Here is a 23,367-nt window from a genome sequence, read left to right as displayed (position 1 = left end):
TTTTTAACACAAATAAAAATAAAAACCACTGACTAACTCAGCCACCGCAGGAGATTCGGGCTTGGCAAAATGAGTGCTGGATGGATTCGGCAAGATTATCGGTTATCTATTTTGCCGGTTATTAAAGTATTCCAGATGATTAAGTGCCGTTTAAACAAGAGTTTACTGTATATCCTTTCTAGGTAAGGAGACCAAAACGGCACACAGTACTCCAGGTGTGGTCTCACCAAGGCCCTGTGTAACTGTAGTTAAGACATCCTCGCTCCTGTACTCAAATCCTCTTGCAATGAAGGCCAACATACCATTTGCCTTCCTAACTACTTGCTGCACCTGCATGTTTGCTTTCAGTGACTGGTGTACAAGGACACCCAGGTCCCTTTGCACATCAACATTTCCCAATCTATCACCATTTAAATAATACTCTGCCTTTCTGTTTTTCCTACCGAAGTGGATAACTTCCCATTTATCCACGTTATACTGCATCTGCCATGTATTTGCCCACTCACTCCACTCATCTAAATTGCTTTGAAGCCTCTTTGCATCCTCCTCACAACTCACAATCCCACCTAGTTTTGTGTCGTCAGCAAACTTGGAAATATTAGTTGGTTCCCTCATCCAATTCCTTGATATATATTGTGAATAGCTGGGGCCCAAGCACTGATCCCTGCGATACCCCACTAGTCACCGCCTGCCACCCCAAAAAAGACCCATTCATTCCTATTCTCTGTTTCCTGTCTGTTAATCAATTTCAATCCATACCAGTACATTACCCCCAATCCCATGTGCTTTAATTTTGCACACTAATCCCTTATGTGGGACTTTATCAAAGGCCTTCTGAAAATCCAAATACACCACATCCACTGGTTCTCCCTTATTTATTCTACCAGTTACATCCTCAAAAAACTCCAGTAGGTTTGTCAAACACGATTTCCCTTTCATAAATCCATGTTGACTCTGTCTAATCCCATTGATATTTTCTAAGTGTCCTGTTATCACATCCTTTATAATAGGCTCTAGCATTTTCCGTACCACTAATGTTAGGCTAACCGGTCTGTAGTTCCCCGTTTTCTCTCCCCCTCCTTTTAAATAGTGGGGTTACATTTGCCACCCTCTAATCTGCAGGAACTGTTCCATAATCTATAGAATTTTGGAAGATCACAACCAATGCAACCACTATTTCCATGGCTACCTCTTTTAGTACTCTGGGATGCAGATTATCAGGCCCTGGGGATTTATCAGCTTTCAGTCCCATTAATTTCTCCAGCTCTATTTTTTTTAAACTAATACTAATTTCCTTTAATTCCTCCTTCTCACTAGACCCTTGGTTCCCTAGCATTTCTGGGAAGTTATCTGTGTCCTCTTCCATGAAGACAGAACCAAAGTACCTGTAGTTGTTTAATTGCACTGCCATTTCCTTGTTCCCCATTATAAATTCTCCCGTTTCTGACTGTAAGGGACCTACATTTGTCTTCACCAATCTTTTTAATTTTACATACTTGTAGAAGCTTTTACAGTCCACTTTTATGTTCCTTGCAAGTTTACTCTCATACTCTATTTTTCCCCTCTTAATCAATCTCTTACCCACTGAGCCATTGCAACATAATCACACTTAGATTTTAGAAAACAATCAATAATTCAACAAATAGAAACCTGCATTTTTCACAAGTTAAAAAGACATGTTTACCGTGAAGGGAATGAAAGGGAAAATGCAGCATCAGTTACCAAAAATTGATATTCAGCCTCCAGCCAGTTTTGAATTGTAAAGTAAACCTCATGTGAATGAGTCCCTTAATCACATTTCAGTCCAGCAGTCTTACAAGTGGCAGGTGATGGCTTACCTAGGCTGTGACCATTCTTTGTGTAGAAGCAGGTGTTGTTTATGAGGTTAACGCAGCACCCAATAACATCTCCAGTGGTGAAAGTGGGACCGTATGGCTGTCCTGTACCTGAAGAGCAGAAGGAATGTCCATCGTCTCCATGGTAACCATATGAATGTTTGTCCCAACCTGCAAAACATGGAACAGAGGGAAAGCAGAGTTTAAATTTGTTTCCATTTCAAGGTTTCCATTAAAACAATGTGCTCAGACAAAAAGTAGTGCTGCCTCTAGTCATGGGCGCTTTATTCATAGTAGCAAGCAGGAGTCAGTTCTCGTTTACAAGATCAGGATTTTTAACATTTCAAAAATACAGGGGGGAAAATTCAATATGGCCGCTCACTTTTCCAGCGTAAAATCAGCGTTAGACCTCTGAAATTTGCAGCGCCATCTGCCACCCCTGAATTATGCCAGAATTGCATTGGATGTTATACTGGTTCGGGCAACCTTTTCGTCGTCCAGAGCATTTGCCTGAAAAAGGCTTTAAGCTCCCTAAATACACAAATTGGGGTCTTAAGGAATTGTAGGCCCCAAATGAAAAACTCAGGTCCAGCTAGGCGGGCCTTGTGACACACAAGTTGTACCTAACCAGCTGACTTAGAGACTGCTGGAGGCTGCTCAAAAAAAAGTCCCAAGAAATTTAATTTTTTAATTTTTTGGGGCTCGGGGGCAACCGAGTGCTCCTCCTGGGCCCACAATAAACCTCCGGCCCGCAGACAGCATGTTTGAGGTCCCCCGATATCAACTCTTCCCACTGCCTTTGTGCCCATTTTGGTCGAATTTCTCGGCAACAGAGTACCTAGTGCAATAACTGCGAACTCTTGGTAGACCTCGAGGAAATGCAAGTTGATAACTGAATATGACAGTCGGTGTGCGTTGTTAACAGGTCCAGCTACAATTTTAAATATTGAAAAAAACTTGAGATTTTGTACATCTTTAATTTAGAAAAGGAGATGGAATTAAAAAGTTAATTTTCCATGCATATAAAGAGAAGCATGTCATAGTCTCTATAAAAACCATTTCAACAGCTGCTAGGGCATAAATAAGGCAATGAAAGGAAAACGGCAACCATTACTGTTTCTTGGCATTGCAGCCACCTTTTTTCCCCCTCCTGCTGGTGAAGCTGTCCTCCAGTGGAAAGGTAGTCACTTCACCAACAAAGGTACTCGTGAAGGTGGCACGGTACAAAGCGATCAGTTTACAGTTACAGGTTTCAGGAGTGATGGGCAGCCATATAGAAAGAATTGCAAACCAAAAATTAGTATTTACATCAATTCTTTCACAAGCAAGGCGAGAACTCGAGTAATTAAGCCGAGTACATTATGGCCATTTGCACAGCGTCCATTATAAATGGGAAACATGTCTCAATGAGTTGAGAATTTTTTAAAAATCAAAAGGACAGGAACTCGAAGCACCCTTTTAAAAGCAGTGCTTGAGCCACATATGGTGTGGTACTGCATCAATAACCTCAGGCAATTCCAAGGCATGTTAAGCAGCTCTTTCTTCTTACTTCACTCAGAAACAAAGGGCTAGATTTTCCTGGAGCCGTCAGGCGGGGTTTCAGGCGTGTGTGGGGGTCCTGACACCATCCCGCCCAAAACCCCGCCCCACGTAAGTTTCAGGGGCGGCGGGTACCCGCCCCGCACTGGGACCCGCCGACCCCAGGTGGGAAGGGATTAGTGCCAATTAACTGCCTGTTAACAGGTAGTTAACAAGCAGTTTTTAGCCTAATCCCTATTTTGAGGGATTTCGTGTGGGTTTCCCGACAGCTCCAAACCACGCCAGGTTGGAGCAGGCGGGCCGTCGGGTTGAAGGGGTCGTGATGTCGGTGCTCAGGTGAGTGATGGGTGCATGAGTGTAAAGGTAAGTGTGTTTGGTGTGTGTAAAGAACTTTTACTTACTTGTACTTACCTTCACAGCCTTTCTTCCTGTAGCCGTTGGGAGCGCATCACTCAGCTGGAACTGAAAGCTGAATGGCTGCGATGTCAAAAGTGACAGCCTTCAGCTTTGAGTGCCGGTGAGAGTTCTAACTGAGTCTGTGCAGAAGGACTCATGTTAGAACTCAGAGTGTCAGTGTTTCACAGCTTCAAACAGCTGTGAGACACTGATATTTCATCTGTCAAGAACTCTTGACAGATGAAATTGCAGTCTGTGACGTCACCTGTTGCCGGGTGGCCCTTAATTGGCCTGCTGAGCCCGCTGGGCGGGCTCAACAAGGGAAAATCGCGCGGATTGGCCAGACGTCGAAGTAGGCGGGTCAAAAACCCAAAAGGGGAAGTCCCGCCTTTTTTCCAACAGGTTCGGGAAAATCTACCCCAAAGTGTTCATATGTTGCAGTCATCACACCAGAGTGTTGTCAGCTAGGCTTGGATCCTTGTACAACTGAAAACTGGGTTCAAACGCTTGACAGTGACCATTGGGGTAGGTCATGGCTGCATCATGGACTTCTGTAATCTTTCCTGATGCTCAATATTTAATTGACATATCTGTGTACACCTTTATTTTATAAACCAGTTGGTGTGTTGCAAGAAATTTTGCCAGGCAACACCTCTAAAGTTTTCACACACAAATATGTTATTACCAAACGGAGTCATGAGTGAGAAAACAAAATACAGCACAGTGACCATTTCAAAGTTTGAATAGCGACTGTTCTCCAATATTCCATTCACGTCACAGTTTTACAGTAGGGCCAGTCAACATAAATGGCTATACTGTGCAGTATTTGCCAACCAATTTGTTCCATTATCAGTGAGGAAGCCACAGACAGTAACCCCTTTATTGGTCTCTGCAGCCCAAATTAAAAACTGCAGCATCTTACTTTAAAACAACTGGTCAATATCAGGTCAGTTTTGCACATTCAAAAACAAATCAACACTACACGTCACGACACACCCAGACTCAACAGCAGGAAGAAAATAACAAATATCGCCTATGCTTGGCCCATGAACAGTCAAGCTGAAAATACTCCCATCACTTCAGACACATACTATAGAACAGAATGATCCTACCACAATACCAATAATAAATAACTCTTGACTGCATCAATAGTGCAGGTTTATCTTAAAAACTGAGGATGTACAAAATTAAAATTACAAGCCAGCAGAGTTTATAGTATAATGTTTATATATGGGAGAGGAAGGAAGAGGAGCAGAAAGGGAAGATATAAAGGAGGAGATGTCAGGTTCCTTGCATTTGTTTCTTGCACCAGACTTATTGCTATTAATGTGGTCAGAAAATAACCACATTATATAAAAATCAAAGTTCTTTACCTGGTCGGAGAGAGGCAATTACAAAATTTAATTCAAGCCCATCTTACTGGGCGGAGAAAGATAGAAAATAGAGATTGAGACAGAGACACATACTTACATAATGTCTCCTCATATCTCAAAGAGAGGTTCACACACAAGGGATTACTTTGAAGTGCAGTCGCGACTGTTACATCAGCAAACATGACACCAAATTTACACATGACAAGATCCCACAAACAGCAGATCAGGCGAATTATCAGTTAGTTTGTTTTTAGTGATGGTAAGATTGTTGGAAAAAATGTTGACCATGCCACCAAGAAAACACCCTGCTCTTCTTCAAAGATCTCGTGGCACTACTTAGTGTCACTCAAGTAAGGAAATAGGGCCTTATCTCATCTCATCCAAAGGATGGCACCTCTGACAATATAGCAGTCTCAATACTGCTCTGAATATCTCAAGTATGAACCCATAGTCCTCTGACTAAAAGGTGAGACTGTAACCAACTAAGCTAAATTGAAATGTAAGCCTATATACATATATATCTCCAAGAGCAAGGAGAATTAACTGCAACAATGGGTCCAGTTGCTGTACCAGGATTCACTCAGTTCTACAGCTACAGTCTCACGGTCTTCATTTCTGAAGAACCAAGTGTACACTTCACTCAAGCCGTCTGTAAAACTGATAGACACACACTTGCTGCAACTAAAAGGAGCTAGGCAAATGCCCACTCCCATGTACTTTTAAAAAGGCCACACAAGTTGTAAATTACCGGGTGGACTAATAACTGTCCGCCTTCTGTAATAGAGCTGAAATACGGTACAGTACTATGTTGCTGTTAGAATAAACGGAACACATTAACATAGACACAGTGTACAAAGAGACTAGTCACAAGATGATGAAAGGTGTCCGATTACACAGTCCAATACAAACACTCTTCACAGTCGGCTAAATATATCTCCTGACCAAATTAGTACTTATTAGCCGCAGCAATAGAGCTCTGCTGCAGTGTGACATTAATAAAACCTCCTCATGCCCTTATACTCTACTTGATACCACTACATGTCAACAAATTCACTTCTGAGGGAGAGGGCTCAGGAAGCAGTACATTCCAATCCAGGTCCACATTTCCTCCATCAACAATGTAGCACTGTAAGAAGCTGACTGAGGATCCCTTATTACTATACTGGTCAGTGATGATCTGCTTTAAATCACAGAACTGTAAAAACCCAAACGTTTTGAGTATTAATTTCTCAAAAAGCCCAAGCCCATTTTAAATCATGTTCTAAGGCTCAGATGCTGGCGTGTAGGCATTAATACTCACAAGAAACCGCTGCATTCTAAGAACTGAACATAAAATGTGAAGCATGTAAATGAGTCTCCTCAAAAGGGCATGTGCTGATCCATCTACAAATTGTTAGCGTACGAATGTGAAACGTCCCCTTCTGGACTAGTGGACCTGCAGTGAACTGAAGCAGTTACCCAGCTCAGAGCTTGTGTGTTCACATATTACAGCTGCATCATAAACCAATTTTAATTTTTCACGGCTATAGTACCACAAGAGATCTGTAATTAGGCCTGAACAACATTTAATTGCATTTCCTTGGCCTCAAGAGTTAATTTTTTCATCCATTCTCTTGCCTGCACACTGCTGGACGTATAGGCATTTGCGGTAATTTCCAAAAACACTTGGGTTAGACTTAGCATAATTTCTCTGAACCTTCCTCCCTCTATAGATCTTCTTTCCAAAGTTTCTGTTTCCATTTCAATTTAATTTCCATGGTCTTTGGGCCCTCCATGCCATACACCAGTCCTCGATAGAGAGAAAGAGCAACTAATCTATTCCTATGCCGTTGGCAGGTAGGACAGACTAAAAACATCAACATAGCCCTTTGGAAAGTTATACCCATGACCCCAAAGTATACCCCTTAGTGCTATATCAATTCACTGTAACTTTGTTGACTAGTTCCTAAATCAAACAAGTTGACTTCAGGCTCCCCCAAAGGCTCAGTGGATAGCTGCATCATAGAGTGTGTTACTGACTGAGAGACCAGGAAAGTTCCAGCTTCAATCTGTATTTTGTGCTTAGTTTGCTGATCTCAGCTGAGGAGATAATGGAGACACTGCAGCTGACCTCTGTGTTCCTGGGTTAAAGGGGCAGAATGGGGGGGGCGGGGGCAGGGGGGGGGAGATGAGGAAAAACAGAGTTATTAGCAACATTTCCCCTAAAGTGCGTGGGCACGCATCGATCCGGAGGTCCCACGCAGGCCGCTCACCAGCTGTTGCCGCTGTAAAAGATAACGCGCATACACACAGAAAAAAGAATGAGAGGGAACATTGGTTCTTGGTCCTAATCACTATTCAGTGGTCCATGCTGGAACGTGTATATCTGTGGATATTGTGTAGACAGGATCAGGATCAGCTATACACCCCTATAGTCAAATTGCCTGCAACGTTCACTGTCTGGGACTTATGCACAAAGGTGAAAACTGGCAAATTTGGTAAAGCTCTAGAGGGACCTGGAACCTTATCCCACTGAGTGAACAATGTCGGGAGAGGGACAGGAAAAGGAAAACACTTCATTCCAGGCAGTGTACAGAGAAATATGAACATGTGCTGGTCAAACGACTCCAAAATCACACACAGATGGTCCCACATTTGTCAGACACTGGTGCATTTCCCCACACTTGCTGCTATCAAATGTAATTTGTTGTCAGGCTGAATGCTTATTGGACTAAGTGTCACAGAGTGGAGGAACTTGCTTCACAGAAAATACAATTCAATGAAATTTACACTTTTTGGGATAAATCTTTGTGCTCAATGTCAGTGTTCAAGAATGGAACACTTCCACATTCTTGGACCCACTGACAACATGAGCACTTTCAGGTTAATGCATGGAGGGAGGTGAACAGCAAGATGTCCACAGCCCAAAATTCCCCATCTGAAATGCAAAAGAACGGAGAGGCAGGAAAAATTATCTTAGGCAGTCCCTCGGAACTGAGGATGACTTGCTTCCACATTAAAAATGAGTTTGCAGGTGACTGATGAGTCCAATGCGGGACCTACAGTCTCTGTCACAGGTGGGGCAGACGGTGGTTGAAGGGGCGGGTGGGTGGGGTGCATAGGTTGACGTGCGCTGCCTGCGCTTGGCTTCCGCTTGCTCCCGGCGAAGAGTCTCGAGGTGTTCGGCGCCTTCCCGGATGCTTCTCCTCCACTTTGTGTGGTCTTGGGCCAGGGATTCCCAGGTGTCAGTGGGGATGTTACACTTTTTCAAGAAGTCTTTGAGGGTGTCCTTGAAGCATTTCCTCTGCCCACCTGGGGCTCTCTTGCCGTGCCGGAGCTCCGAGTAGAGCGCTCGTTATGGGAGTCTCGTATCGGTCATGCGGACAATGTGACCCGTCCATCGCAGCTGATTGAGCGTGGTCAGAGCTTCGATGCTGGGGATGTTGGCCTGAGCAAGAACACTGACATTGGTGCGCCTATCCTGCCAATGGATTTACAGGATCTAGCGGAAGCAGCGTTGGTGGTACCTCTCCAGTGCTTTGAAGTGCCTGCTGTACATGGTCCATGTCTCTGAGGCATTCAGCAGGGCGGGTATCACTACTGCTCTGTAGACCATGAGCTTAGTGCCGGGTTTGAGGTCCTGGTCTTCAAACACTCTCTTCCTCAGGCGACCGAAGGCTGCACTGGCACACTGAAGGCGGTGTTGGACTTCGTCGCGATGTCAGCCCTTGTTGACAGTAGGCTCCCGAGGTATGGAAAGTGGTCCACGTTGTCCAAGGCCTTGTCGTGGATTTTGATAATCGGGGGGCAGCACTGTGTGGCGGAGGCAGATTGGTAGAGGACCTTTGTCTTACGGATGTTTAGTGTAAGGCCCATGCTCTCATATGCTTCGGTGAAGGTGTTTACGATGGTTTGGAGTTCGACCTCCGAGTGAGCGCAAGCATCGTCTGCATACTGTAATTCGACGACAGAGGATGGGACGACCTTGGATCTGGACTGGAGGTTGAACAGTTTCCCGTTTGTTCTGTAAATTAGCTCCACTCCAGTGGGGAGCTTACTGAGGGCGAGATGGAGCATTGCAGCAAGGAAGATTGAGAAGAGCGTTGGTGCGATGACACAGCCTTGCTTGACCCCGGTTCGTACGTGAATTGGGTCTGTGGTGGAACAGTTGGTCAGGATCACGGCTTGCATGTCGTCGTGAAGCAGGTGGAGGATAGTAGCAAACTTTTGAGGGCAGCCGAATTTGAGGAGGACACTCCATAATCCCTCACGGTTGACAGTGTTGAAGGCCTTTGTGAGATCAAAGAAGGCCATGTACAGTGGTTGGTGCTGTTCCCTGCATTTCTCTTGTAATTGACATGCGGTGAAGATCATGTCCATTGTGCCCCTTAGTGGGCAGAATCCACATTGCAACTCTGGGAGGAGCTCTTCGGCCACTGGGAGAAGGCGAGATTGAGGAGGATTCTTGCGATGACTTTCCCTGTGGCAGACAGCAGGGAAACTCCTCTGTAATTACCGCAATCGGACTGGTCACCTTTCTTGAAGATGGTCACAATTACGGCGTCTCGGAGATCCCTTGGCATGCTCTCCTCCTCCAGATAAGAGAAATGAGTTCATGAATTCGCGCCAGCAGTGCTTCTCCGCCATGCTTTAGTGCCTCGGCAGGGATTCCATCTGCTCCTGAGGCCTTGTTGTTCTTCAGCTGTCAGATGGCCTTTTCAACCTCATGCCGGGCTGGGGTTGTGCTGAGATGGTGGCGGGTAGCATGCTGTGGGATGGAGTTGAGGACACTCGTGTCGAAGACAGAGTCGTGGTTAAGGAGATCTTCGAAGTGCTCCTTCCAGCTGGCACTGACTGCTTCCCTGTCCTTGATGAGTACCTCTCCATTCTTGGCCCGCAGTGGGGAAGGGCCTTGGGTGCTTGGGCCGTAGATGGTCTTGACTGCGCTAAAGAATCCACGCACGTCGTGGTTGTCGGCTAGCTGCTGGATCTCCTGCGCTTTCTCCATCCACCATCTGTTTTTTAGGTCACGAGTTTTTTGTTGGACCTCGGCCTTCAGGCTTCTGTAGAGCTGCTTTCTTGCTCGCGAGTTCTGTTGCTGTTTCCAGATCACACTGCAGGGGCAGTTTGCAATTATGCATACACACGTCACTAAAGCAGATTACCATAAGACTAGAAACCGCTCAATTCCCAAGTTGGTCATTTGAAACAAATAGTTTTACCTGTAAACAAAGAATATGGGGGAGGGGGAAGAAGCCAAATGTCTGGAGTTAGAAGACCTTTTTTCTTGTTACTTTTCATTATATGTGGGCTTGAGGGAGATGCTGAATGTAATTTGGGGAAGTGGTGGGGAGAGCAGGGAAATTAAACATTATATTTGCGGACTCCTCAAGTTAGGCTGTCTGGAGTGGGTCATCCCATTTCACCCAATACAGTTCACTCCATTGTAATATGATCAGTTCAAGTATCCTTGTACAAGTGTTTTCAACAGCTAGGAAAAAAACATCAAGCAAGGCACAAGAGCAGAATTGAATCTACATCTGGTCCTGTTGCCCTATCTTCCTGGATCACCAAAGATTGTAAGCAATCCAACCGCTGATGGATTTTACTTCAGTTTCCATATACTCACAGTACTTGAGGCGGTGTGAAGTCATAACTACGGGAATTTCTGTCACTGGGCTGAACATTGTGCTGCATTGAAGGAATTTATGTCAGTACAATACTGTTGAAATGCACTGTGAAGTCAAAACTCAGAAAAACTCTTAGACTCACCACACCTAAAGCACGATTGTGCACAAACAGCACATCCTATGCAGAGCACAACACGTGATGTGCAACAAGTTTACATTCAAACAGGAGGAAGCTAATGGTATGTGATTTTCAGGTGCAAGAGATTTGACTGAAGCAGACATAGAGACTGCGCAAAACAGTGATGGATACATGTAATCTTCTCATGTCAATTTTGTTTCTGTTGAGGTGATTATTGGGGGAAAATGTAAGTAGTGGAGAGCAGTATTAACATAGGGCCTGAAAAACAGTTTCACAGTGGAATCTGAGCAGAATCAAATGTGAGCCCCTCTAATGTCAGTGGGATGTCATTCCTATGATGAAACATTGGCCAAAGGGTCATGGGATTTAATTTCAGAGGTTGAAGTAGACCACGGGAGTTTTAGAACCTTCTGCAGCAGATTACAATAGATTTTAAATGTCTTTCTTCTTAACCCCCTTACCCCACCCAATATCTCTGGATGTAAATAAAGCAGCAACATGGGTGAACATACTGCAATGTAGCATGTGGCAGCACTGAAAATCTTCTGCTTCCTGGGCAGCATGAATCCAGCTGTCACCAAAGTGCCCCCTCAAGTTCTGTACCAGCTGGCACTGAAAGGGATATTGGCCTAATAACACCAGTTACGTTTGGTAACCTTTTCAAAACACAAGCTTACAAAGAATTATCAGCAACTTTGATATCTTTAGGTAACAATGACAGCCAATATTATCAGAGCTAGCTTGGAGGGAGCCCTGAGTCTGATGGAGTGAAGTAACACATGCAGTGAAGATGACTCACCCCAGATTACTGGCTGAACCTCTGTTGATGTTGACTGAACTCCCTGAAATTTAACAAGGTAGTTCCCATCAAGAAAGCATCTGTACTCAGTTTAAACCATCATAAAGCAGAAATGCGGGGGAAGGAGAAATAGATGCCCTCTGAAAATCCTGACAAACTGGATTCATGTTAAAATTGAAATGGACCACGCACTTTCAAAATAGAAATCTTACACCAAGTAAAGTTATTCCAACTCTCATTTACAACCTTTTCCCACTAAATCCAAGTCCTAAAGGACTGAAAACAAATACTTGACTACATCACTGGCGGATTGGAAGGAGAAGTTTGACCTAGAAACAAACCCAAAGTAAAAAAAAGAACCAGTGCTGTCACTGTATAATAATTTCAGGTTTAACTCAGTTCTGATGAAGGGTATATACCCGAAATGGCTTTTCTCTTTACAAATTCTAAAAGGACATGCTGTGTATTTACAGCATTTTGTTTTTATTTCAGATTTCCAGTTTTTCCTTTTATTTTAGCTATAACCCTTCTTCTATTAGAAGCCTCAGAATGAACTAGAAGCAAGTGAACAGGAATCTCCAGTGAACAGGAATCTCCAGAGTTTTGCGAATGCATTCATATATTAAGTCCTATTTTTATTCTAAAATTAAAAAGTTGCAATGGTACAAAACCCACTTACTCCAACAAAAACAGAAAATGCTGGAAATACTGAGCTAATCCATCACATCTGAAGAATGTATTTTTTCTTTCAGATACAGGCCCTTTGTCAGAACTGTTCTGAAATGTTAACTCCACCGTTTAACTTTTTAGATGATGAATCAGTTGTATATTTCTAGCACTTTCTTTTTTTTAAATTTTAGATTTCCAACATTTTTAGTTTTTCTTTTTATCTTCACTTCCTCCAACATCCAGTTCGAATAAAATTAGAGCCCAATACTGCACATAGTACTCTAACAGAGGCGTTATTAAAGTTTTATATAGGCTCATCAATACCTCTTGGCCTTTGTGTTCTATACCTCGTGTGATAACCAAGAATTCCATCAGCTCTTTTTTAAATGGCCTTATCAACCCGAGGTGCTGCCTTTAACGTCCTGTGAACCTATACCCCTAAATTCCTCTGCTCTTCCACAGCACTGAGCCTACTTACACATTCAGAATACAATTACTCTGGTTATTTTTTTATACCAAAACGTATCACCTCACACTTAGGGACATTCATCAGTCACTTTTTAGCCTATTCCCCATCTTATCAATATCCTTTTGCAGCATGTTTTGATATTCTAAAGAATTAACTGTACTTCCTAGTTTGGTATCATCTACAAATTTCAACATCACTCCCTCTAGGTCTATATTTCATAGAATGATACAGCACAGGAGGCCGCCATTTGGCCCATCGTGCCTGTTCTGGCTCTTTGGTACAGCTAGCCAACAAGTTCCACTCCCCACTCTTTCCCCATAGCCCTGTAAATGTTTTCCCTTCAAGTATTTATTGAATTTCCTTTTGAAAGTTACGATTGAAAAATGTTTCCTCTGGTTCTTTTGCCAATCACCTTAAATTTGTGTCCTCTGGTTTAAATCAGAACAGAAGTGGTCCCAGACTGAACCCTGTGGGCCACCCCTACCCACTTCCAACCACTCTGAAAAGGGCCCCTTACTTCTATTCAGTTTTCTCCCTTTAACCAATTTTTAATTCAGTTTGCTTTCCTAATTTTCTCCAACAATCTCCCATGTGTTACCCGTTCAAAAGCTTTCCTAAAGTCCAGGTACACTACATCCATTGCATTCTCCCCACCTACGATGCCAGTTACCTCCTTTTAAGAATTCTGTGAGGTTTGTCAAGCATGATAGTTTCTTTTGAAATCCATGCTAGCTACTTCTAACACTTTTCTCTTTATCTAGTTATGTGGTAATATCATCCTTAATTAAATATTCTAAAATTTTCCCTGCTACAGATGTTAAACTAATTGGCATGTAATTAGCCGGATTAGCTTGGTTTCTCTTTTTAAAAAAGGGTACTACATTGGCCACTTTCCACCCCTGCAGAAAACATCTACATGCAAATATAATTGCTCTGGCCTCTGCAATTTCCTCCAGCAGGGATCCTAGGATGTATCCTCTTGGGCCCTGGTGTTTTGTCTTCCTTTAACCTTGAGTTTATCTAAAATTTTCTCTATTCATCTTAATATCGCTCTCCATGTCTGTGGTGAGAGTAAGGTTTTGTCATATTGGGTGGGGGGAGGAGGGCGGAGAGGCATGTATCTACTTACCGTTAGCAGTGAGACGCGAACTAGATTGTGCATCTCAGGCAGATTTTGCATCCCCGAGGACAGCTCTAGCAGAGAGAATTGGATCTGTGAGGACAGTAGTGCTGGTCATGGTCTTTGTACCAACCTGGATTGCTTCCCATAATAGTTGGATTGCAGAGCAGGTCCAGAAAGTGTGTATAAGTGCACCTATCTGGCCACACACTCCTCTGGATTTATCCAACGGGGTGGAACAAAGTTTAAGGTGGTGAATGCGAAAAGCTTCCTGGACTTTTCACCTTGTTCAGAACACTTTGCTCTGGTGAACTGGATTAGCTTTTCTGTACCCATGGACAACAGATTATTTAGCTTTCCACCAGCCTGAATTAGAGCCCTTTCAGTGCTATCTTACCTCTGTCCTTTGTTTTAGGTCACTTGATCTGTTATTTTGCACTCAAGTCCTCTTTAGTTGCAGAACATTTAGTGCTTCTTAGCTGCAGTGAAGGTGAATATATGATTCCTAAGGACTGCCTTGAAGTTCAGGGACGCTTCAAGTCCTTCATTCACTGACACACGTAGCAAGTTGTGTTGACAACGACGCTGGGTTGCCAATAGGAGTAGATTCCAGGTGCCAGTGATGTGGATGGGGAAGAAGGCTGGACAGGGTGAGTTGGACATGCTCCAAGAGGGCAATAAGTCCAATTTCACAACTATGGACTCTAGACAGTATACAGTTGCTTCACAAAGAAGTAATCTATTCTAAAATATGTCTCAGGAATTTGAATAAAATGTGAATCTTTTCCCTGTGGGGTGCAGGGCCCACTAAGTATCTACAAGGCCAAGGATTTTGCATTGTGCCCTGGTTGCTATGGCCATTTTTCCTTTGGGCAGGGGACAACTATTATGGGAATGTGGTGGTGTCTCTATTCCAAGGCATTGATGTTTAGCACTGTAACCCTTTCCCCTGATTTGCACAAAGTGGAGCAGCTGTCCTCTCCTGGGATGCTGGTCTCCAGAGTGAAATAATAGTGTGTGTTAATTAAGATTGCCACCCCTTTGTTCTTTGACGAGGGCGTGATGGACAAGATTTGGCCCAATCAGCGGCCTTATAAGTTTTGCACATTCCAGTAGGGATAGATGGATTTCCCATAAGAATGCCACTCCTAATTTCTCTTTTTATGGTAAGTTTATTACATTTTTTTCTGAATGGGCTGTTTAGCCCCTTTAACACTCAGCGAATTAATTTTGATATCTGCCATATTGGGGGCTGTATTAGTCTGTGATGTTCAACACAGCGAAGACAAACATCTGCTGTTATGTTTATCAAATGTTGTGTGTAAATTCCCTGGATTGGGGCAGTATGCTGCTCTCTCTCTCTCTGGGCACCCTGGAGTGGACAGTTAACTTTTTTTCCTGTCCCCCTCTGCCTCGGAGGTCATCCTCATAATCCTGATGATGACCCCACACATGTAGCAGTGATTTTCTCCTGATGCAATTTACATAACCAGGTTTCAAACCCTCTTAAGACTTTGAATCTTGGTTTGGGGGGGGTATAGTCTGTTAGGTGTCCAAATGTGCCTTCTGTTTTACTTCCATCCTGTAACCCAGGGATGCTCAACTGTGCCATTTTTAAAAGAATGCTGAGACAACCAATGGGCTGTAGATTTCCATCCGTCTAATTTAGTCTCTAAAGAGATTGCATAGTATTGGTAACAAAATATCTTGAACCCACATAATTATATAGAGGAGTTAAACATTAGTCATAGTCGATCATAAGTGTATTCAATTATAGCCCTCGACATTAGGATACCTACGGGGACAGGTCCCAGAAATCCAACAATTATGTAGTGTGTCCACTCCAGCCAATAAACACATTTCTCACTCTTAAAACTACTGTAGAAAACTTTCAGAAAAAAATTAAAATAACAAATGTTTATTCTTCTAAGAAAATTGTCTTGTCAAGTAACTCCCACTGAATGAGAGTAATGTGAATTTTCTGTTCCAGTTCAACGAGCAAACAGACCACTGTTCCAGCATGCAATGTACTTGGCTGTGCTCAGGCAAACATCCTGCTTTAATCATCCCCTCTTATGCAACAGCTGGAGTGTGGAAACTCCAAAATATTTACTGAGAAGTAGTGGTGCAGTTTGGCCTTGCTTAGATCCCTGTACTCCAGAGAGGGCACAAAAGACAAACACTGGCAGGTTACTTTGTCCTTTGCAACTCCCCTGCACCACAGGCAGATGAACCCAGAGCTGTGACTCCAGCAGCAACAAAGGTGGAGTGGGAGAGAAAGAACAAGTCCATTAACATCAGTATGAGGGAGGCAATGTTTTGACTCAAGTTTACATTACCCTGTTATGAATAGAACCAAAGACACTGGGAGAATACAGGGCTGGAATATTGGATTCCAGGAAAAGATTTCACTTTGTGGTTGTGAGGAAGGAACTTGCTGACAGGTCATGCTGAGAGGCACAGTTGAAGAGAAGGGATAAACATTGCATCTCAGATTTCAATTATTCTCCATTTCAGTTTTACAATTTTAACGATTACTTGGTGGAAAAACTTTAAAAGGTCAGGTGATGGGAAAAGAGATTAGAATAGGTTGTATTGCACAGAACACCACATGCAAAGATTATTGACGGATGTTACTGAAGATGTTCAAAAAGGCACCGATAACGGAGTAAGAAATATTGGCCCAGAATTTGCAGCGGGGCATCTCGCAGCGATACCGATTAGTTAAGACATTTTCCCTCATTGTACAGCTCGAAAAAAAATTGCGTCGCAAATTGCTGGAAGTGCAAGCTGATAACAGCGCAACAAGGTCAGCGGGGAATCATCTTCTTCTTAGGCAGGGGAATCTGGGACCTCGGTGAATGACAGGACCAACAGTCTATCTCCTTAACCAATGAGATAAGAAGAAAGAAACAGAGGAACGACGGAGAAGGAACTAGGGTGAATTAGAATCAAATTAGGTATAGAAAGAGAAATAAAGAGGGAAAGAAAGAATGGATTAAGGGACAGAAAGGGAAAAAAATGTATACATTAAAAAAAATCTCTAAGAACAATTTACTACATGCAAGAATGAGACTGGAGAGTTTCCAATGTTCTCTCTCTGGGCCAGATAGGTTGAGTGGCATTGCAGGAACATAAATCTCATCATTAAATGGGTCTTCATGCTGTTAAGTACCAGCCCCAACTTTCTGCGATGAGTTTAATTCGTATTTACTGTGTAAATGTAGGAATTTCTTGAAACTCACAGGGAGGTTGACAGCGACTTGCCGTTTCTAAGAGGCTAACACCTCACAACAACAACTTGCATTTATATAGCGCCTTTAACATAATAAAACGGGCAATTCTTCTTCACCACAAATTGCTGGACGATTTACACACCAATAACAGCGTATGCATTAAACTTGCTGTTATTTTTCCAGCAAATTCTGAACCATTATTTTCGCAGGTGTGCATAATGGCTTAGGCACTAGAATGCTGACCCTTTCCATTTCCTGCCAGCTCCACCAACTGTCAGAATGCTCACTATGGAATACTGTCTGTTCAGGTGGTCTCAGCATTTTCACTCCTTATCCCTAACAATCAATAGTTGTCTTCCCCACCCACAACTCGCACTCCCCACCCCTCCTGAATTAAAAGACTTTTTATACTGGGTTGGAATTTTCAATCAGAAATTTTGTGCAAGTAAAGCTGCTTCTTCCAAACCACTAACAAAAAAAAAACATTGGTTTTCACTCCAGACTTGCACCCACATTTTTGCTTTCTTTAAATTATTTCTCATTTTGCCTTTTTACTTCTCTTCAAAGTCAGTCAGTCTGCACCACCTTTAGCTGAGAAGATGCGTTCAAAGCAGGTCCTTGGCCTCGCTTTCCCTTCAGTATTTTCTTCCTCTGTCCAGGAAACCACCTGGCTTATTCTTAAAAGATTCAACAGCAATGGGGAGAGCAGCAGCTAGTGGAGAATAGGGCATGGATCCTACAGCTAGCTCAGGACAAGGTACCTGCAATAGTCCTCAACAATCATTGTTCCTGACTTACATGGATGGTTTTCCTTATGACAAATTATAGTGAGTTTAGGTCTGGAGAGAGTGTTATCCACATCACATGAATGTTCTTGGTCAATGCTTCACTAGATTTCTGGACTGTTCAATTCAGCTGTATCTGAAGTGAAGACCATGTTAGAATATCAACTGTTTTCACCTCACATCTGTTTGTCTTTTCTCCCTACCTACTCCACTGTGAAATTACCCCAAGGGCTGATTTTCTTCCCTCTCTTACCATCAATATCTTGGGGGTCATCATGGGCCAGAAGCTGAACTGGACCAGACATATCATTACTATGGCTACAAGAGCAAAGCAGAAGCTAGGTACTCTTCGATGAGTGGCTGTCCTTCTAGACAGTCAAAGTCTATCCACCATCTTCAAGGGTCAAGTCAAGAGTGTAATGGAATACTTGCCACTCGCCTGGATGGGTATAGCTGCAACACTCAAAAAGCAACACCGTCTAGGATAAAGTGGTTCACTTGATTGGCACCCCTGCCACTAGATTCAATATACACCCTTTCCTCAGCAATATACCATTGCGACAATATATACGACAGGATGCACTGCAGCAACTCAACAAGGTTACTTCAACAGCTTTTTTCTACTCTGTGACTTCTACCAGCAAGGGTGACAAGACCGAACACCATTTTGTGAACACCATCACCACATGGACTGTTGTGGTTCAAGAAGGACCCCACTACCATCTTAGGACAACTAAGGATGAGTAATAAATACAAATACAGTCTTAACAGCATCACCCACATCCTGAGAACAATTTATTTAAAAAAAATTGCTCAATGGAGGCCTTTGATGCCTGTCCTCTGGATAACAACCAACAACAGCAAAGACCCGAATAACTGCATGACAATTTGCCCACATTTGGGGTTCTAAATACTCAACTATGAGTAGGGATCTTCGTGGATAGCACGTTTAACGAGGTGGTCAAACCGCAGGTAGTGCACACAGGCAGACAGTAAATGTATGACCGCCAGACAGAGTAAAAGAACTAGGAAGGTAGTGCAGGAGTCCCCTGGGTCCATCTCCCTCTCCAACAGATTTTCCGTTTTGGATACTGATGGGGGAGATGGTTTCTCAGGGGAATGCAGCAAGAGCCAAGTCCGTGGCACTACGAGTGGCTCAGCTGCACAGGAGGGGAGGAAAAAGAGTGGGAGAGCAATAGTGATAGGGGATTCTATTGTAAGGGGAACAGATAGACATTTCTGTGGCTGCAGATATGACTCCAGGATGATATGTTGCCTCCCTGGTGCCAGGGTCAAGGATATCACTGAACGGCTACAGGGCATTCTGAAGGGGGAGGGTGAACAATCAGGTCGTGGTTCACATTGGTACCAACGACATGGGTAGAAAGAGGGATGAGGTCCTGCAGCAAGAATTTAAGGAGCTAGGTAGCAGATTAAAAAGCAGGACCTCAAAGGTTGTAATCTCTGGATTACTCCTGGTGCCACGTGCTAGTGAGTATAGGAATAGGAGAACAGAGCAGATGAATGCGTGGCTAGAGAGTTGGTGCAGGAGGGAGGGCTTTAGTTTCCTGGATCACTGGGTCTGCTTCTGCGGAAGGTGGGACCTGTACAAGTCGGACGGGTTGCACCTGAACCGGAACGGGACCAACATCCTTGCGGGGAGGTTTGCTAGTACTGTTGCGGGGCGGGGGGGTTAAACTAGCTTGGCAGGGGGATGGGATACAGAGCTATAGTAGGGGGTGATGCACAGCCAAATATAAAAGAAAAAACAAATCAGTCTGGAAGGCAGAGCAAATATGTAACGGTACAAGGAAGTATGGCAAGGCTGGATGACATTTATTTTAATGCAAGGAGTCTTGTGAGTAAGGCAGGTGAATTGAAAGTTTTGATGAACATATGGGAGTATGATATTGTTGCTATCACGGAGACATGGTTGAGGGAGGGACAGGACTGGCAGCTCAATATTCCGGGGTATAGAATCTCCAGGCGAGACAGAGGGGGGTGTAAAAGAGGGGGTGTCGCAATATTAATCAAAGGAGTCAATTACTGCTGTAAGGAGGGATGATATCTTAGAAGGTTCCTCTAATGAGGCCATATGGGTAGAACTTAAAAACGAAAAGGGGGCAAGCACTTTGCTGGGAGTGTACTATAGGTCCCCAAACAGTCAGGGGGAGATAGAGGAACAGATATGTAGGCAAATCTCAGAGAAGTGTAGAAATAATTGGGTAATAATAGTAGGGGACTTCAACTTCCCTAATATTGACTGGAATAGTCAGAGTGTGAAAGGCTTAGAGGGTGCAAAATTCATAAAGTGCATCCAGGAGAGTTTTCTGAGCCAGCATGTAGGAAGTCCTACAAGAGAGGGGGCAGTACTGGGCCTAATTCTAGGAAATGTAGCCGGGGAAGTGGTAGATGTGTCAGTAAGAGAGCATTTTGGCGACAGTGACCATAATTCGGTGAGATTTAAGGTAGTCATGGAAAAGGACAAAGATGGACCGGAAATAAAGGTTCTAAATTGGGGGAAGGTCGATTTTAATATGATAAGGCAGGATCTGGCCAAAATGGACTGGGATCAGCTACTTGTAGGAAAATCCACATCAGAGCAGTGGGAGTCTTTCAGAAAGGAAATAGAGAGAGAGTACAACGCCAACATATTCCTGTAAAGGTCAAGGGTGGGACCAACAAGCCCAGGGAACCCTGGACGTCAAGGGATATACAAGAATGGATTAGGAAAAAAAGGGAGGCTTTTGGCAGACACAAAGGACTAAAAACAGTAGAAGCCCGAGAGGAGTATAGAAAGTGCAGGGGGGTACTTAAAAAATAAATTAGGAGAGCGAAGAGGGGCCATGAAAAAACACTGGCAGGCAAAATAAAGGAAAATCCCAAGGTGTTTTATAAGTATATTAAGGGCAAGAGGATAACCAGGGAAAGAGTAGGACCCATTAGGGACCAAAGTGGCAATCTGTGTGTAGAGCCGGAAGATATAGGTGAGGTTTTAAATGAATATTTTGCATCTGTGTTCACTATGGATAAGGACGATGTAGGCATAGAAATCAGGCAGGGGGATTGTGATATACTTGAACAAATTAGTATTGAGAGGGAGGAGGTACTAGCGGTTTTAGCGGGCTTAAAAGTGGATAAATCCCCAGGCCCAGATGAGATGTGTGATAAAAATGATAACTTCCGGGAAGTTATGTCATCACTTCCTGTGAACTATGAACTATGAACTGTGTACATACCTCACTTCCTGTCATATGTCACTTCCTGTTGGACTGGTATAAATACTGGTCTGTTCAGTATTGTAAGAGGCTTCTACCAGAGGCATGGTAAAGACCTCTCTTGTGTATATAGTGTGTTTATAAGTTACTTAAAGCTTACTTTAAAGTTACTTGATGGTAAGTCTCCTTTTTCTTACATCAATTTAAGTAACTTAGTATTTACACTGACAAATACTCGACCTTCAGACAAACTCGGAAGTTAAGGATCCAGGGAACCACCCATCATGGAGAAAATCCTTAGACCTATTCGTCTGGACTTGGACCCGAATACTCCAGCAGCTGGCAGGGTATGGAAGCATTGGTATCGTACTTTTGAGAATTTTCTGGATGAATGTAAAGCGGATGCTCCTGCTAAATTGAAGATACTTGTCAATTATGTGACCCCAAAAGTGTTCGAATATGTTGATGACTGGGATAATTACGAAGAGGTGATTCGGGCACTTAAGAAACTGTATGCGAAGACCCCAAATGAGGTCTATGCTAGACATCTACTGGCCACAGCCTGACAAGGGCCAGGGGAATCAATTGACGAATTCCTGCAAGAACTTCGCAGGCTCAGCGTAGATTGTAACTTTCAGGCAGCCTCAGCTGAGCTGTACCGCCAAGAAATGATTCGTGATGCTTTCATCTGCGGGATTGCCTCTCCATTTATACGCCAGCGTCTACTAGAAAGTAAAACACTTGAGCTACAAAAAGCTTTTGACCTAGCTTGTTCACTGGATTTGGCAAAGAGAAATGCAGACCTCTATCAGCTGCCCAGATCTCGATCTGCTACTGTAGCTGCAACCAGACAATTCAAGCGGTCTCAGGTGAACCCTATCATGGGGGAATCTAATTCTGATAATTCTGATGAAGAAGAGGAGGGCGACCCCACTTTAGCAGCCTCTTGGCAATCTAGGAAGGAATGCTTCTTTTGTGGAGATGCTTTTCACCCTAGGAAAACCTGCCCTGCTCGCAATGCAATCTGCAGTCATTGTGGGAAAAAAGGACACTTTGCTAAAGTTTGCCTATCAAGGGCCTCTACGAGGGCCAATCCAGCTAAGGCCTACCGAACTGCCCCAATTAGGGCCTATCAAGATGCTCCAGCTAGGACCTATCAAGCTTCCTCTCGAGCTTTCTCCCGAAGAAGCACACCGAGAGTTTTAGCCACTCTCTGTGCAACGACACCAATTACAGCTGCTTGCCCACAGAACCTGTCTCATGCAGCCACAAAAATTTCAATTAAAGGGCATACCTTAGATGCCTTAATTGACTCAGGAAGTACTGATAGTTTCATTAAGGAACAGATTGTTGCGAAATTGAAACTACATGTCTTCCCATCGGACCAGGCAATTGCGATGGCCCAGTCATCACTTAATACCAGAATCTCCGGCTTTTGTGTTGTTGATATGACACTTCATGGTCGTATGTATCCCTCCACCCGACTTTCGGTGCTCAAAGACTTATGTAGTGATCTCCTCTTAGGGCTGGACTTCCAAAAACAGCATAAGAAACTCACCATTGAGTTTGGTGGATCCAAACCCGGACTTACTATTTCTAATATACCGTCTAAATTACCATTTTGTGCATTATCAGCAGCTTCACTTGATGAACCCTCATTATTTGCCAGTATTCCGCCTCAATGCCAACCGATAATAACGAAATCGCGGCGCTTTAATCAGGAAGACCAATCTTTTATTGCGGCTGAAATCTCTCGACTTCTAGCAGAGGATATCATTGAACCATGTTCGTCGCCCTGGCGGGCTCAAGTCGTCATTGTCAAGAACCCTCTAAAACCTCACAAACAGCGACTATGCATCGATTATTCGCAAACCATCAATCAATATACCGACTTGGACGCCTACCCATTGCCACGCATTGATGATATGGTTAATAAACTGGCCGAATACAAAGTGTTCTCAACTTACGATTTAAAAAGTGCCTATCATCAGTTACCCTTGAAGGTCTCAGATAAGCAGTACACAGCCTTTGAGGCTAATGGACGGCTGTACCAATTTCGTCGCCTCCCATTCGGGGTTACTAATGGAGTGGCTGTCTTTCAACGGGCAATGGATGGCCTGGTTAAGCAGGAAAACCTAAGGGACACTTTTCCCTATCTTGATAACATTACCATTGCAGGT

The 23,367-nt window shown here is 43.6% G+C and overlaps 1 protein-coding gene across 2 annotated transcripts in view; it reads right to left on the bottom strand.

Annotated features, from left to right (window-relative positions):
• ranbp10 (RAN binding protein 10) overlaps positions 1-23,367 on the bottom strand; it is a 218,887-nt gene that overhangs the window by 110,876 nt on the left and 84,644 nt on the right. For both annotated transcript variants that reach the window (XM_085991316.1, XM_085991317.1), the window contains exon 4: positions 1,839-2,006. In XM_085991316.1, the coding sequence (XP_085847442.1) occupies positions 1,839-2,006 (168 nt within the window). The remainder of the gene's footprint in view (positions 1-1,838; positions 2,007-23,367) is intronic.

Source organism: Somniosus microcephalus, chromosome 6 (assembly GCF_052327205.1).
Source record: "Somniosus microcephalus isolate GS21.2 chromosome 6, FLI_Smic_1.0, whole genome shotgun sequence".
NCBI lineage: Eukaryota > Metazoa > Chordata > Chondrichthyes > Squaliformes > Somniosidae > Somniosus > Somniosus microcephalus.
This window is presented reverse-complemented; position numbering and strand designations above follow the sequence as displayed.